Source organism: Lepus europaeus, chromosome 13 (assembly GCF_033115175.1).
Source record: "Lepus europaeus isolate LE1 chromosome 13, mLepTim1.pri, whole genome shotgun sequence".
Lineage (NCBI taxonomy): Eukaryota > Metazoa > Chordata > Mammalia > Lagomorpha > Leporidae > Lepus > Lepus europaeus.
Window position 1 is genome coordinate 82,848,841 of NC_084839.1, and position 16,445 is coordinate 82,865,285.

Consider the following 16,445-nt stretch of genomic DNA (forward strand, 5'->3'; position numbering starts at 1 on the left):
GAGGAGAGCGTGGACCTCTACCCACACTGGTCCTCTCTCTGCTGAGACCCCCAGAGAGACATTCTCAGAGGAATTCCTGTGCAACCTGCTTCTGATTGGACACCTGGGGACACTGTGCCTGTGTGCAGGTGCTGAGGGATTCTAGAGAATTCTCCTAACTGATTGTGCATCTCAGCACGCAGGATGGTTTACCCAAACTCAAATGGTCAGCAGGTGCGGGTTGCATATTCTAAGATGTTACCACATACTCCCCAGAAAAAAGGACTTTCTCCTACAGAATCCCAACATAACTATGAATCATTTAAAACAACTTGTCCTCCAATTCATTTAAAGTGTTGTCAAATGTGCCTTAGTGACTTTGGGAGGTGACATCTCCGGTAGAAGCATGCGCACTGCAGGTACACTTGTCCAGCCCTGGTCTGATAGGAGAAGCTTGAGACACAGCCCCTGTACTGAGCTCTGAGCTGCCCTGGGCCCTTCAGCTGTGCATAGCTCTGCCCCGCCCCTGTGATTTGCATGTCCCCAGAGCACCGCCCACCTCTCTGGGCATTTAGGAGCAGGCTGCTCCTGCCCCATGCAGGAGGCAGTGCCAGGCAGGACCCAGCATGGACACGAGGGCCCCCACTCAGCTGCTGGGGCTCCTGCTGCTCTGGCTCCCAGGTAAGGAAGGCCAGCAGCAGGAACGGCCTTGGGCAGTGTGGCCAGGGCATTGTGGTCTCTGCAGGAGCGTCCTCTTAGAACGTGAGAATGAGTGTGCTCTTGTGTTTCTGTTTCCCTCCTCGGGTACCACATTTGCCTAAGCCGTGGTGACCCAGACTGCATCCCCCGTGTCTGCAGCTGTGGGAGGCACAGTCACCATCAACTGCCAGGCCAGTCAGAGTGTTAATAGTAACGACCGCTTATCCTGGTGTCAGCAGAAACCAGGGCAGCCTCCCAAGCTCCTGATCTATGGTGCATCCACTTGGCATCTGGGGTCCCATCACGGTTCAAAGGCAGTGGATCTGGGACACAGTTCACTCTCACCATCAGTGGCAATGCTGCCACTTACCACTGTCAAGGTGAATATAGTGGTAATATTTACCACAGTGTTCCAAGCCCTAACAAAACCCCCCAGGAAAGCAGAAGTGTGAGGCTGTTTGCCCCAGCTGCTCCTCCTGGGCCCCATCTGCTGAGAGTGATTCTCAGAGCAGCCAGGCTTGAAGGTCCTGCAGGGTCAGGTGGAAGGGGCCAGGGTGACTCCTCTGACTCCATCCTTTCCTCATCCTTGTTGGCAGCATCACAGACATGACCATTTCCCTACTGTTTAAAAGAAAAGCAATTATTATTTCTGAATATTTTGTTAGAGCATCATTTGGGATTCATAGAGCAAAATGAAAAAATATTTTAAATATTGGTGATTAGAAAATTTTATAAAGGATGCCAATTTCATATGTATAGTTTTTTATGTACAGTTTTAAAAATTATTTGCTTATTGACAATCTGCGTTTTACACAGACACACACAACCCACAAATACACAGTTCCAGGGAGAGAGTTTTCTTCTTTCTGCTGGGTCACTCCTATTATGGCTGCACTGGATGAGGCAGTTACCAGCAAGAGCTGGGTGATGGAACTTCTTTCGGGTCTCCCATACGATTGCCAGGGCTGAAACACTAGTCCATCTGCTGGTGTTTTCCCAGGCCATTAGCAGGGAACTCATTTGGAAGTGGAGCAGCCAGGACTCCCACCGGTGCCCATATGGGATGCTGGCGCTGCATGCTGTGGCCTTACCCATTGCACAAGTCTGGCCCATCCTATCCACGATTGTGAGAGCATAATGCCACTTCACACCATATCCTCCCTCCTTCCTCACCTCCACCCTCCTCTCTTTTACCTTTAAGTTTACTTGGAGATACATTCAGTTTATTCCCACCAGCTTAACCTTACAGAAAACAAAGAATTCCACAAGGAGTGAGCAGAAATCCACTGTTCTTCAAGAGTCTAGACAAGGCTGTGAGCCTCAATCCTCCCAGTCTGTCTGTCACTACCAGATCTGACGTTACTGGCGCCCCCGGAGGGTCCATGAAGGAATTGCATCAGCTTTCAATCCCTGATGAGGCAATTTTTCATTCAATGCAAAATCAGACAGACAATTCTCATCGAAATGAAACAATAGTGGCTTCATTGTACACAATGGAATAAATGAATAAATGAAATAAATCTTAAACAAAATAGATCCCAGTTTTGGCAGGGTGTTTTGTACTTTGGGGAATACTTATTTCTAATAGGTATTATTTAGATAATTTTCATATTATAAACATTTTCCATTTATCAAAATATTTATTTATTTACTTGCAAGACTGAGCACTGGATAGAGGCAAAGCCGGGGTAGGAGGGTTCTGTAATCTGGTCTCTCCACAAATGGCTGTAACAGTGAGTTCTTGGCCAAATAGAAACCCAGAGCCATAACTGCTCCTTGTCTCCCCTGTGGGGCAGGAATGCAAGACCTTGGGCCATTTTCTACTGCCTCCCAGGGTGAGCATTAGCAGGTAATGGGATGAGAAGTGCAGCAGTGGGGATTCAAACCAGTCTCTGATGTAGGCTGCTGGTATTGCAAGTGGCAGCCTTATCCACTGTGCCATGATGCCAGCCTTCCCTCCTGTCTGCTTCTTCCAAATCTCCCACATGGGTGCAGGGGCCCAAACGTGGGCCATCTTCTACAGCTTTCCCAGGCCATACAGGAGCACTGGATAGGAAGAGGAGCAGGCGGCACTAGAACCAGTGCCCATATGGGATGACGGCGCTTCTGGATAGTGCTTTAACCCTCTGAGCCACAGCACCGGACCCCCTCTCTGCATTTGGAAAGAAAAGTGTGAACATTTCCGGAGAGGAGAGAGAGGGAAGTTATTTTTCTTGATGTGTCTCAGCCCTATGGTGACTCCTTGAAACTCGCACTTCTGTTTTCCTCCTGCATCCTTGACTCAGAACTCAGGCTGCAGACGGGAGAGCGCACCTGTGTGATCTCTCCTCTAAGCACCTGCGTTCTCCTTCTGAGTCCTGGTTTCTCTCTGGCAGCCGCTTGTTCTGAGGATGTTAATTCTGATCAGTACAGAGGTGAGTGTGGGACAGAAGTCTCGTCTCTCAGAGACCATCTCCCTGGTACAGCGGTCTGCCGTGAGAGGACAATGTGAGGGCATCAGAGGACAAACAGGTAAAATCATTTATCATAGTTTTAAAGTGTAACTAAGTATTCGCTAGAAAATGGACTTTCTCCTACAGAATCCCAACATAACCCTGAATCAATTAAAACAACTAGTCTTCCAATTCACTTGAAGTGTTGGCAAGCAGTCCTCAGTGACTTTGGGGGGTGAGACCTCCTGGTAGAAGCATGCGCACTGCAGGTAAACTTGTGCAGCCCTGGTCTGAGCTGGGGCAGCTGGAGACACAGCCCCTGGGATGAGTTCTGAGCTGCTCTGGGCCCTTCAGCTGGGCACAGCCCTGCCCCGCCCCTGCTCATTTGCATGTCCCCAGAGCACCGCCCACCTCTCTGGGCATTTAGGCCCAGGCTGCTCCCGCCCCATGCAGGAGGTAGTGCCAGGCAGGACCCAGCATGGACACGAGGGCCCCCACTCAGCTGCTGGGGCTCCTGCTGCTCTGGCTCCCAGGTAAGGAAGGCCAGCAGCAGGAATGGCCTCGGGCAGTGTGGCCAGGGCTGCCCATCTCTGCAGGAGCGTCCTCTTAGAACGTGAGGATGAGTGTGGTCTCTGTGTTTCTGTTTCCCTTCTCAGGTGCCAGATGTGCCGCTGTGCTGACCCAGACTGCATCCCCCGTGTCTGCCGCTCTGGGAGGCACAGTCACCATCAATTGCCAGTCCAGTCAGAGTGTTTATAGTAACAACTATTTATCCTGGTATCAGCAGAAACCAGGTCAGCCTCCCAAGCTCCTGATCTACAAGGCATCCACTCTGGCATCTGGGGTCCCATCGCGGTTCAAAGGCAGTGGATCTGGGACACAGTTCACTCTCACCATCAGCAACGTGGAATGTGCCGATGCTGCCACTTACTACTGTGCAGGCGATTATGGTGGTAGTACTGATACCACAGTGATACAAGCCCTAACAAAAACCCCCCAGGAAAGCAGAAGTGTGAGGCTGGGCTGCCCCAGCTGCTCCTCCTGGGCCCCCATCTGCTGAGAGTGATTCTCAGAGCAGCCAGGCTTGAAGGTCCTGCAGGGTCGGGTGGAAGGGCCTGGGAGACTCCTCTGAGGCTCCCTCCTTTCCTCTCCTTGGTGGTAGCAGCACAGACATGACCATGTCCCTACTGTTTTAAGGAGAGCAATTATTCTCTTGGAGCCTATGAGTGTCTAGTATAATTTTGGGTTCATACAGCTAAAGAGAATTATATTATGGTATTCCAAGCAAAAATAGTTTAAATCCACGTGAGTGCATTCCTACCATAGCCTTGATGCCCTTGGAGAATGGCCGTCAGAGAAGGAGATCATGGACACAGAGACTCTCAGATCTCTCCTAGAGGCCAAGCACTTCTGGGGCAGAAGGCACAGGTGCTGCCCCGCGTGTCCTCAGCCCTGTCCAGGAAGCCTGGGGTGGGGGCGCTGGTGCTCTCACTGCCTGCAGCACTCACAGGTGGTTCTTCCCCGCCCAACTGTTCCAGGCTCTGCCTGCAGGAGCTGATTGACAGACTGGAATTTTGCTTGTCTCGTGTTCAAATCTCAGAGCCATGGATGGTTTGTCCAGAATGCAATGGTGACTGAATATGCTGGCTTGATCTAACTCAGGTCTGTACGTCTTTCTGTATTTTCCTTCGACGTAACAATGCTCCCCTATAGAGGAGGCCCTGGCTGACACAGCAGGACCAGAGGCAAAGCCAGGGTAGTGTTATATGCACTGTTCACTGCACCCCTGCGTCAGCCCATGTTGGCTCACACCTGTCATGCAGCTCCTTCTGCAGTTTGGCCACCAAGTACAGTTCTCTCACAAGCAGTGCACACCCCAGGGGACTTTCCTTGAGGAGTCCTCTGCCTTAGACAGAACAGAAATCATCAAAGTATTTTCCTCAGGAGATTTGTATCTAAGAGGAATGTTGTGCTAACTCCCCTTAAAATCAACTGCTGTTTGCCTCTTGTCCAAGTAGACACCCGATGAGAACAAAGTGAAACTTTGTGATGTCAGCCTTCATCATGATGAAGGAGGGAGGTTACAGGCGTTATCTTCCTTGGTGTTTGCTTGGTGAATTGTTGCTGTAATGAACTATTCCATTCTCTTTGGCTCAGACAACTCCAGGTGTATTGTTGAGGTCAGGAGGTCTGAAGTCTCCCTGGAAGAAACCCCGGAGGTAGCAGAGCTGTGGTGTTCTGGGAGCTCCCGAGGATGGGATTCCATTCCAGGTTTGTCCAGCGTCAGGATGGCCACATTTCCTGCTCTGTGGCCCCTCCTCCCATCACTCCACAGCCTGCTGCCCTGTCACAGCCCCTGGACCCTGGCCCTCCTCCTGACTTCAGGACCACTGTGATTGTATCGCTCCCACCAGGTCCTTCCACGTCATCTCCCCATCACAGTCCTTAATCAGCCACCCTGCCCAGCTCCTTAGATGTCAGTCCTAGCGAGCAGGCAGTAGGCTGTGGATGGCTTTTGTGTTGGAGACGATTTGCATCCCGTGTTAACTTTTTTTTTTATTTTTTGCAGATTTTATTTATGTATTTGAGAGTTAGAGTTACAGACAGTGTGATGCAGAGGCTGAGAGAAAAGTCCTCCATCTGTTGACTCATTCCCCAAATAGCAGCAAAGGCCGGAGCTGCGCTGATCTGAAGCCAGGAGCCAGGAGCCAGGAGCCTCTTCCTGGTCTCCCATGAGGGTGCAGGGGCTCAAACACCTGGATCGTGTTCCATTGCTTTCCCAGAGAGCTGGACTGGAAGAGGAGCAGCCGGGACCAGAATTGACACCCATATGGGATGTCAGCACCACAGTTGGAGGATTAACCCAGTGTGCCATGGCGCCACCCCAACTGTCTTACACTCTTACCCTCTCTGCTACTGTTTCCCCTGAGACAGAAGTAGACCTGATAGGGTGGGACTGGCTTTGTGGCATAGTGGGTAATGTCACCACCTGCAGTGCGGGCATCCCATATGGGAGCCAGTTTATGACTGGAATGGAAGAAGTGTAGCTGGGACACAAACTAGTGCCCATATGAGATGCTGCACTGCAGGTGGAGGATTAACCTACCTTTCCACAGCCCCAGCCCCTCACTGCACTCCTACAAATCAGCTACAATTTGTAAACCTAGATGACTTGTTAGAGGCAGATGCTGTGGCTTGGCTGGTGAGGCAGCCGCCTGCAGTGCTGGCATCCCATGTGGGTGCTGGTATGGGACCCAGCTGTTTCATTTCTGATACAGCTCTCTGCTGTGGCCTGGGGCGTGGTTGAGGATGGCCCAGGTTCTTGGGCCCCTGCACCCACATGGGAGACCCAGAGGAGGCTTCTGGCTCCTGGTTCCTGGCCTGTAGAAGGGAAACAGGAGGTTGAGTCATCACCCACACCTGCTGTTGCCTGGACACAGTGTCCATAGAGACTAAAAGCTTTGGGAGTTGTGGTTGGTGCCTAGTATTAGGACTTCAGACGAGAGTAGACGAAAGCAGAACCAAAATCCGTAGTAGAATTTGCTGTGATAGTTTCTCATTCTGTGTCTCACCTCAGAATTTGGGAGACCAGTGTGAGGATGTAGATCACGGAGCGTTTGGTGGTGTGGAAGGAGTTCTGAGGGTGTGTTTTCTGACTGGTAGGGATCCAGGACCCCAGAGCAGCTCAGAGCTCCCTGAAGGGAGAGCAAAGTCACTGGGGAGCCTGGATCCGAGGCACGGTACCAGTGTAGGGCCGCCCCAAAACACACCACACACCGGAGTAAGGGAAAGAGTTTATTGGGGGAAACCAACAGACTGGAGGGAAGGAGCAAAGAAGGAAAAGGGGGAGAAAAGACAGAGAAAAACAGAGACAGAGATCAGGAGACAGAGAGAAAGAGAGTTTGTTTTTCTGCAAGAAATTTTGAAATCATGCGTAATTTTTTATTATACAGATTTTCCCTTTCTTTTGAAGGCCGTTTGTTATTGTGGCATCAGTACAGGGAAGGTGTGAGTGCTGCTGGGTAGAATAGGAGAGCGCGTGCACACCGCTGTCTCTCGAAGTCTCTGATCTCTGTGTGGACTCCGCTCCTCTGGGACAAGCGAAGCAGCCTCGGGTCACCCACAGCTGCCCTCTGTGGTTTCTCTGCACAAAGCCATCTCGGAGCACGAGGCCCCGCCCACTGGTCAATCCCTCGTCACCGTTCTGTAGGGCTGTCTCTTTGTTTTTTTAAAAAAAATTCCAGTTGCTTTTAAAGCTGTATATGAGACAGCTAATTTGGAGCTTATGGTGGGGAAAATGGCAGATGAGAAGGTGGGAGAGGAGAAGTCTGAAAGAACACAGCGAGCTGGAGCCCCAGGGTAACGGATGGGAAGTTCCAGGCACCGCGCTGAGAAGCCATCAGCTGAGAGGAAGCTGAGCCCTTCCAAGAAAACCTACAAAGATCTGCAGGTTTGCATTTGCCTCAGGTGGTCAGACGTCCAAGACAGCATCAGCCACATCGCCAGCTGGGTCAATAAGCCTGCAGAGACTGCTCCACCTCTGGCTGCAAACCCCCTCTCTGTAGCAGGGCTTGTAATGAAGATGAAGATGGGGAACTGGAGCAGAGGCCTCCAGGAGCCAAGGTGAGGATGAGGAGTACTGGAAGGGAATCACCAACATCAGCTGACACATCACTGCAGGAGGGAAAGCACGGGTTTTCTGAGGAGCAGAGGCTCTGGGAGCCAAGTATCAAACCTCATCCTGGAAATGGCTGTGACCAAGACAACTGAATGATGCGTTTTGAAATTGGGGCTGGGTGTGGGGTGGGTGTCCAGTTAAAAGGAACAATTTCCCTTTTTAAAGAATGATATTGTTGCACCTGCTCTCAGCTAAAAGAGAGTATTACAATACCAGTGACAGTCACACAGGTATTTTATTTAAGTGAGAAGCAAGTGAGAAACAAAGGAGAGGCAAGGTAACTGATCAGAACTGGCCACCCATTGGGACCAACACTCTTACCAGAGTGCGGCCCCATCAGCGGCTTGCACAGCTTTTTATAGTATTCTGTCCACTAGGGCTAACAATTTCAAACTGGACCCCTGGCATGCAGCAAACAATAAAAAGGAAAAACCAGAATATGGTTGTAAGATAACAGTTACCAATAACAAACACAGGAACAGACCCAAGATATGGTTGTAAGATAACAGTGAGGGACACATTTCAGTCAACCTAGTTCCTGGGAATTTAGGCCACATAGTTTCACAAGATGTACCCTTAGCCATCAGCAAGCAAAGCTACTATGTACAGAAGCAAGAGATCTGCAATAGGCTCTTAGCCATACTCACTCCATTTGGATTCTGATTCTACAATATAAGGCTGTCTTTGGAGCCACTCCCCCCCCCCTTTTTTTTAAGATTGAGTGTTACAATAATACATGAGAGTTTGAAATTCGAGGTCATTTATGTTCTACACACAGCTTTCAGACATGTGCTGATTTTGTAGCTTTGTGTGGTCAGTTTCCAAAGGTTGCAGATAATAAAGAAGTCAGAATGGCACCTGTTAAAGAATTGCAGCTCTTTAGACATTACTATTAGCAAAACCAGAGGGAAGCACAACTTTATTGTCTACTTAAAGCTGTGAGTAGTTAACTCTCTGAACTCCCTCCTTCCCTGAACTGATAGCCAACCAGAGCAGCCTTATATGGAGAAGGGGGTATTGTACTGAGAAAAAAAGTTACCTTTGACTGAACCCAAATTGTGATAAACTAAAGCTCAGCCTTTTCTTCATGGGCATTTGTTTTACTTGAAGTCACCATAAGCTCGGAGTTGCATTGCTGTCAGTGGATACCACAGCTTAGCTCTTTTAAAAAAAATAACTTTTAGGTAAACTACAGACTATTTGAAATAGCCTACTTCCCCTCAAGCGGTCTTGTCTGCCTTCATTTGTCTTCCAAGACAACGATTTGCTACCAAAGTGAATCCGTATTTCCAATGTGCTTCTTTTGGTTTTTGTTTATTAGTTAGTTCTTGTAGGCATTTCCACCAGAACTTGAGGCAAATCAGAAAGAAGTTGATTCTTTTAAAATAGAAACCACCACCAAAAATGTCTATTGTTGCTGAAGTAGTTGGCTATTTTAAAAATTTTTTTAAATGACATAAACACCAAAAAAATTAACAATGTATAAAGATGGAAGTGGGAAGCTGCACTGTCTGTAACTTTGTCTACACATTTAAGTTACTAAGTTGGAAGTCATATTTGAATTAAACTCACGACAGGTCGTCTTATTTATTTATTTATTTTTTTTTTAGATTTATTTATGTACTTGAAAGTCAGAGGTACACAGAGAGAAGGAAAGGAAGAGAGAGAGACAGAGAGATAGAAAGTGTCTTCCATCTGCTGGTTTACTCCCCCATGGGCCACAATGGCTGGAGTTGCACCAACCTGAAACCAGGAGCCAGGAGCTTCTTCCAGGTCTCCCATGGGGGTGCACGGGCCCAAGGACTTGGGTCATCTTCTAGTGCTTTCTCATGCTATAGCAGAGAGCAGGATTTGAAGTGGAGCAGCAGTTTCGAACTGGTGCCCATATCGAATGTCAGCATTGCAGGTGGCGGCTTTCCCCACTACACCACACTGCTGGCCTCCTCCAGGTTGTCTTCTTAGCACAAAATATCATTTAATTTAAGAGCATACATAGTGACCAGTGGCCTCTCCAAGCACCTTGTAGGCACTGATATATAGAGAAAATGCATCTTCAATCATATTGTATGGAGTTCTCACCACATATACTCTGATGAATTTGAGTTTTGTAGGCCGTTTGTGTTATATTTGTGTATTGCCAGGAGCCAAGTTCTTCTTCCATGACTCCCACCCGGGTGCAGGAACCCAAGTACTTGGGCCATCTTCTACAGCTTTCATAGGCCATGCCAGGCAGCTGGGTTGGAAATGGAGCAGCTGGGACTCGGACCATCACCCACATGGGATGCTGGCACTTCAGGCCAGGGTGTTAACCTGCTGGGCCATAGCGCCAGCCACTATTTTATCTTTTGCAATGACATACTTTCAATGTATTTTATTAACACTGGCTCAGCCCTCCATATATAAAGAATTCAACATGGAGTAAGCAGAAAACCACTGTTCCTCATCCTAAAGACAAGACTGTGAGTCTCAATCCCCCAATCCTTCTGTCACTACCAGACCTGAGGTGCACAGGCTCCTTCTGGGGGTCACACGTGAAATCGTGTCAGTTTTCAATCCCTGATAGAGCAGGTCTTCAATTAATCTGAAATCAAATAGAAAATTCTCAACAAATTGAACCACTAGCAGGTTCATCATTTGCACTCAGGCACACAACTAAAGGTTTCACAATCTCTTGTAGACGTAGACTAAGTGGAAACATTGAACAGAACCCTTTATCTCACCTTTATCTCACAGATCTGTAGTGGGCAGGCCTGGTAACATTCAAACCAATAATGTTCTACCTCTGCTCCTGATATTGGAATTTGACTCCCCCCAAAATATAATTTGGGGTGCCATATGATATCACCGTATGCTTATTAATAAGTTCCCATATTAATAAGCCCATGTGGGTTCTTGCCTACTATTCAGAGAAGAATTTTGAATACCTGCATAAATGAACAAGGCAGCATGGTGCATTTTAAGGTTTTATTCAGTGAGAAAGATGCATAGGAGAGTGAGGGCCCCGTCTAAAGGAGAGAGGTAGATGTGGGTTCACACCAAGTACCAGGAACCAACCATGTGGAGGAGCATCTAGGCCAGGAAGCATGGGCGGTTGGCCTGAAGGCCACGTGTCATAGAGGCTCAGGGCTGCAGCCAGCCCCCTACTGGCAAGAAGCCAGGGAAAGAAGGGAGGGAAAAAGGACAGACACACCATGTCCCAGGCTTTTAAATAAGCTGATTGGTCAGTTGGTGCTCAGGTGTGGCCAAGTAGGGGCATGTGTCACACAGGGGTGTGGTGAAGGCGTGGTCTTCCAGCTCACAAACATAATCATTTCAACCTGTGTGCCTGCCTGCTTCACTCCCACTCTGCTCCATGTGAGAGGCCTCCCCTGGGGCAATGCTATTGCTCGGGGCAAGCGGGCAGTGGGTGTCCAAGTCCACCTAGTGCAACCACCTGTCTCAGCCTAGGCAGGGCCAGAGGCAGAGGCAGGGGCAGAGGGAATATAGTAGGCAGTTCAACCTTTGTGTTCCTGGAAAACAAACTAATTGTGTTCTCATTATTGGTGAAAGCCAAATTGTCCTTTAATGGAGGACAAAGTGTTTAAAATGTCTCATGTTCCTGTAGCATGAAACCAGGCAACACACAGGTCAGTGACAAGAGTCAGTGCCCTGACACTGGAGATAACAAAAGTGGAGCCCAGTTTTAAGAGAGTGTCTTTTATTGTGTTAACAGTTATTTCTAGTAGGTTAATTTTCTCTCATGTTACCATTCTCTACTTTTGCAAAATATTTATTTATTTACTTGAATCCTGAGCATGGGAGAGAGGTAAAGAGAGAAAGATTGGGAGGGAGAGAGAAGAGGAGAGGAGAGGAGAGGAGAGGAGAGGAGAGGAGAGGAGAGAAGAGAAGAGAAGAGAAGAGAAGAGAAGAGAAGAGAAGAGAAGAGAAGAGAAGAGAAGAGAAGAGAAGAGAAGAGAAGTTCTGTAATCTGGTCTGTCCACAAATGACGTAACAGTGAGTTCCTGGCCAAGCAGAAGCCCAGAGCCAGAACTGCTCCTGGTCTCCCATTTGGGGTGGGAATCCAAGAACTTGGGCCATTTTCTGCTGCCTCCCAGGTGTGCATTAGCAGAAATGGGATCAGAAGTGGAGCAGTGGGGATTCAAACCAATCTGCAGTATAGGATGGTGGCTTTGCAAATGGCAGCCTTATCCACTGTGCCACAATGCCGGCCTTCCCTCCTCTAAGGATCTTCTTAAGAAAAACGTGAAGGTTTATGGAGAGAGGAGAGAGGGAAGTTATTTTCTTTATGTTCCTCAGACCTATGGTGACTCCTTGAACTCCCACTTAAATCTTCCTCTTGTATCCCTGACTCTGAATCTGGCTGCAGATGGGAGAGCACACATTTTCGTTCTCTCACCTAAGCACCTGCTTTCTCCTCTGAGTCCTGGTCTCTGGCAGCAGTTGTTTCAGAGGTGAGTGTGGACAGAAGTCTCATCTCTCAGAGACCATCTCCCTGGTGCAGCGGTCTGCCGAGAGGGGACAATGGGAGGGCATCAGAGGACAAACAAGTAAAGTCAATGACCTCAGCTTTAAGGTGTCACTAACTATTCGCTAGAAAATGAACTTTCTCCTACAGATACCAACGTAACCATGAATACATTACACAATCTTGTGCTCCAGTTCACTTAAAGTGTTGGCCAATGACCATCAGTGACTTTGGGATGTGAGTCTCCCAGTAGAAACATGGGCACTACATGCAAACTTGTGCAGCCCTGGTCTGAGCTGGGGCAGCTGGAGACACAGCCCCTGGGCTGAGTTCTCAGCTGCCCTGGGCCCTTCAGCTGGGCACAGCCCTGCCCCGCCCCTGCTCATTTGCATGTCCCCAGAGCACCGCCCACCTCTCTGGGCATTTAGGAGCAGGCTGCTCCTGCCCCATGCAGGAGGCAGTGCCAGGCAGGACCCAGCATGGACATGAGGGCCCCCACTCAGCTGCTGGGGCTCCTGCTGCTCTGGCTCCCAGGTAAGGAAGGCCAGCAGCAGGAATGGCCTCGGGCAGTGTGGCCAGGGCATTGTGGTCTCTGCAGGAGCGTCCTCTTAGAACGTGAGGATGAGTGTGGTCTCTGTGTTTCTGTTTCCCTTCTCAGGTCTCAGGTGCCATATGTGACCCTGTGCTGACCCAGACTTCATCCCCCGTGTCTGCAGCTGTGGGAGGCACAGTCACCATCAATTGCCAGTCCAGCCAGAGTGTTTATGGTAACAACGAATTATCCTGGTATCAGCAGAAACCAGGGCAGTCTCCCAGGCTCCTGATCTATTATGCATCCACTCTGGCATCTGGGGTCCCATCGCGGTTCAAAGGCAGTGGATATGGGACACAGTTCACTCTCACCATCAGTGGCATGCAGTGTGACGATGCTGCCACTTACTACTGTGCAGGCGGTTATAGTAGTAGTACTGATTGTACCACAGTGTTCCAAGCCCTACAAAAACCCCCCAGGAAAGCAGAAGTGTGAGGCTGGGCTGCCCCAGCTGCTCCTCCTGGGCCCCATCTGCAGAGAGTGATTCTCAGAGCAGCCAGGCTTGAAGGTCCTGCAGGGTCGGGTGGAAGGGGCCAGGGTGACTCCTCTGAGGCTCCCTCCTTTCCTCCTCCTTGGCGGCTGTAGCGCAGGCATGACCATGTCCCTACTGTTTTAAAAGAAAGCAATTATTCTTCTGAGTACTGGAATCTAGAGCATCATTTGGGATTCATAGAGCAAAAGAGAAAAGTTTAATGATATTATAATGACAATATTTTAAATATTGGTGATTAGAAAATTTTGTAAAGAATCCAAATTTCATATGTACAGTCTTTTTATATGTACAGTTTTTTTTTTAAATTATTTACTTATTGAAAGTCCATGTTTTACACACACACACACACAAACACACAGTTTCAGGGAGAGAGTTCTCCTCCATCTGCTGGTTTACTCCTCCATGGCTGCACTGGCTGAGGCTGTGCTGGCAAGAGCTGGGACACGGAACTTTTTTCACGTCTTCCACGTGGGTGCCAGGGCTGAAGCACTTGTTCCTTCTGCTGGTGCTTTCCCAGGTCAGTAGCAGGGAGCTCGTTTGGAAGTGGAGCAGCCAGGACTCCACTGGTGCTCATGTGGGAAGCTCACTGCATGCGGTGGCTTTATACACTTCGTATGGCCGGCCCATCCTATCCAGGATGTGAGAGCATAGTGCCACTTCCCACCTTGTCCTCCCTCCTTCCTCACTCCCACCACTCCTCTCTTTTCCTTTTAAGTTTTACTTGGACACACATTCAATTTATTCCCACCAGCTTAACCTTCCAGTAAGCAAAGAATTCCAAAAGGAGTGAGCAGAAAAACCACTGTTCCTCCAGAGTCTAGACAAGGCTGTGGGTCTCAATCCTCCCAAGCTCAGTCACTTCCAGACCTGAAGTGCACTAACACACTGTCTGCTTCCAGGTTTCACACGTTTCTTATGGGGTGGGTGCGGGCACTATTCAGGTTTACACAGCACGGATTTCAGTGTTGTCAATCACGTTGAGAATCCAGCAGGATACTGGTAATAGTTAAGATCTTGGACAAGGATTACGCAGGTACACAGCGTTCCCACACTTGATGTTACCTATGTGTGCAATCAGTGAGGAGGTTCATCATTTTCCCACGATGGCCCTGGGTTGTGAAGGTCCTCCCCTCCCCTTAGGGTGCAGCAGTTCCCCAGATCACAGAGTTTGCTGAGAAGCTGTGCTCCTTGGGGGACTGACTGCACGGCGTCTTCCCAGCACGGACAGTGTCTTGGCTGATCTAGGCCTCTGTGGTCACCACTCCACTCCTCAGCGCCCCCACAGGGGCACCACGGTGTGTCCTCCTTCTCCCACAGGCACTCTGGCCATTCCTCTTCTGTTTGCCCAGAGACACCCAACTTTCAATACCCTGTCATCAAACTGAGACAGAACAGGGACAGGACTCACTAAATAAGCCCCTCCTGACCTGACTTGTGTCCATCTGCTCGCCTCTGTATCCAACTCCTGATCCAAACCAGTCAGGAGCGAGGAGCCTCCTAAGCACAAAGAGCCCAATGCCCTGTTAAGGACTTCCCCAACCTGCGTGCATGTTCAGAATAGCACAACATGACCAATATGTGACCTTCCTGGGGCGAGCAACACCGCCACTTGGAGCGTGTCATGGGAGACATAGCTAACAGCTCCCACACAGAGCGCAGAGCTGGGTGCACACTGAACTGTTGTGGGTCAAGGGGGATGAGCTGCAACCACAGGCTGGGTGCAGATCCAGGTGCCGTGTGCCTAGAGAAACTGCTCTGTCTCCCCAAGTCCATAGAAGCAGGGGCTTAGCTCCCATGGGGGGACCAGTCAGAGGGACTCTTGCCTACTGTGCTCGCTCCCCCGTGCACCTGCCCAAGACCACTGGAAACCTGTGCTGCAGGTCATTCTCTTGTTTATTTCTATTTGCAAGTGAGTCCAGGAACCTGGGACTGGCAACAAAACCCTATCACCCATGGCCCCTCCTTAGAAACTACAAAATATTCTAATAAGAGAAAGGAGCTCAGAGAATCCCTGAAGTGCAGGCACCTCCAGTAGGAATCAGGTCATGAGGTTTTGCCAGCATCCGTATCCCCACAATTTGCCCTTGGCTCATTGCTGGTGCCTCATATGCTCTGCCCACATCCCCAGGCACAGCCATCTGACTCAGGGACTTTTAACTCAACCTTGTAGAGATCTAGGGCTCAGCACCATTGGGCAGTCCAGGAGTGGTCAGGGAATGTCACTGGTCCAGGTGCTTGGATATATTCTTCTGTGTGCCAGGTGAAGCAAATGAGCTAAATTACAGAAATAGAAAGAATGGTTCTTCCAGTGTGTCTTGTGTGTCATGCTTTTGAGATGTGACACAATATAAGTCCCAGTATTGATGAATTCTATAGCTCTGGCATTGCCCAGATGAGTTGTTATTTTCTTTTTCTTTCTTTCTTGGTTTCTTACTTTTCTTTTTTAACAAACCAACTGCCTAAACCTACAGGTTCAGTCTGTCCGTGACTGCAGGTCCTAGGAGTACTTTGATCTTGCTTGAACTTTACCATTACAGATTGTGTCCCAGAGGAAGTCAACAACATCTAAAAGCTGGTCGGATGCAAAGATCCCCTACTCCGGTATCAGCGCCAGCCTGGACTGTCTCCTTGCTCTTCAGTCACAGCATTTGACAGAGTCAATAGACTGCATATCTCTTTAGGAGCCCAGAATATTCACTCAGAAACACACTGGAACCTAGAAAAATCTGAAACCCTTAGTTCTAAGAAGAGGAACAGAGTGCCAGGCTGTGACAGGCCTTTCTCTGGATCAACCAAGAGGAGATGGACTTAAGTGGGGGAATTTATAAACAAGTCATTTTGTAGGAAATTATCTTGTTTATCTAGTGGAGAAGGAGACAGTGAGGTTCAGGTTGAACTCCCAAACTTGTCTATTTTCATGTTTGTATCTGGTTCTTGATTCAACTTGCTAAGGAGACAGATATTACCCTCCCCAGGGTAGAAGCTGAAAATGCTGTAGGCTTTGATGTCCCTCCCCCAGGCTTTGATGTCCCTCCTTTGGAACAGATCAATCAATCAACCAATCGTAGCCTCCTCTCCACTGTCGTCCTTTGATAGCTGACCCTGTG

At 49.0% G+C, this 16,445-nt stretch overlaps 1 pseudogene and 2 gene segments (V, D, J or C); all 3 read left to right on the forward strand.

Moving 5' to 3' along the window:
* Nucleotides 1–3,588: 3,588 nt before the first annotated feature.
* Nucleotides 3,589–7,320, forward strand: LOC133772406 (Ig kappa chain V region K16-167-like). The segment is given in 4 exon segments: nt 3,589–3,643; nt 3,767–4,122; nt 6,688–6,769; nt 7,265–7,320. Coding segments are annotated over 4 exon segments (549 nt in total).
* An 87-nt stretch (nt 7,321–7,407) lies between these two features.
* Nucleotides 7,408–7,880, forward strand: LOC133772228 (PEST proteolytic signal-containing nuclear protein-like; annotated as a pseudogene).
* A 3,513-nt stretch (nt 7,881–11,393) lies between these two features.
* LOC133772407 (Ig kappa chain V region K16-167-like) lies at nt 11,394–13,280 on the forward strand. The segment is given in 2 exon segments: nt 11,394–11,414; nt 12,912–13,280. Coding segments are annotated over 2 exon segments (390 nt in total).
* The last annotated feature ends 3,165 nt before the right edge of the window (nt 13,281–16,445 follow it).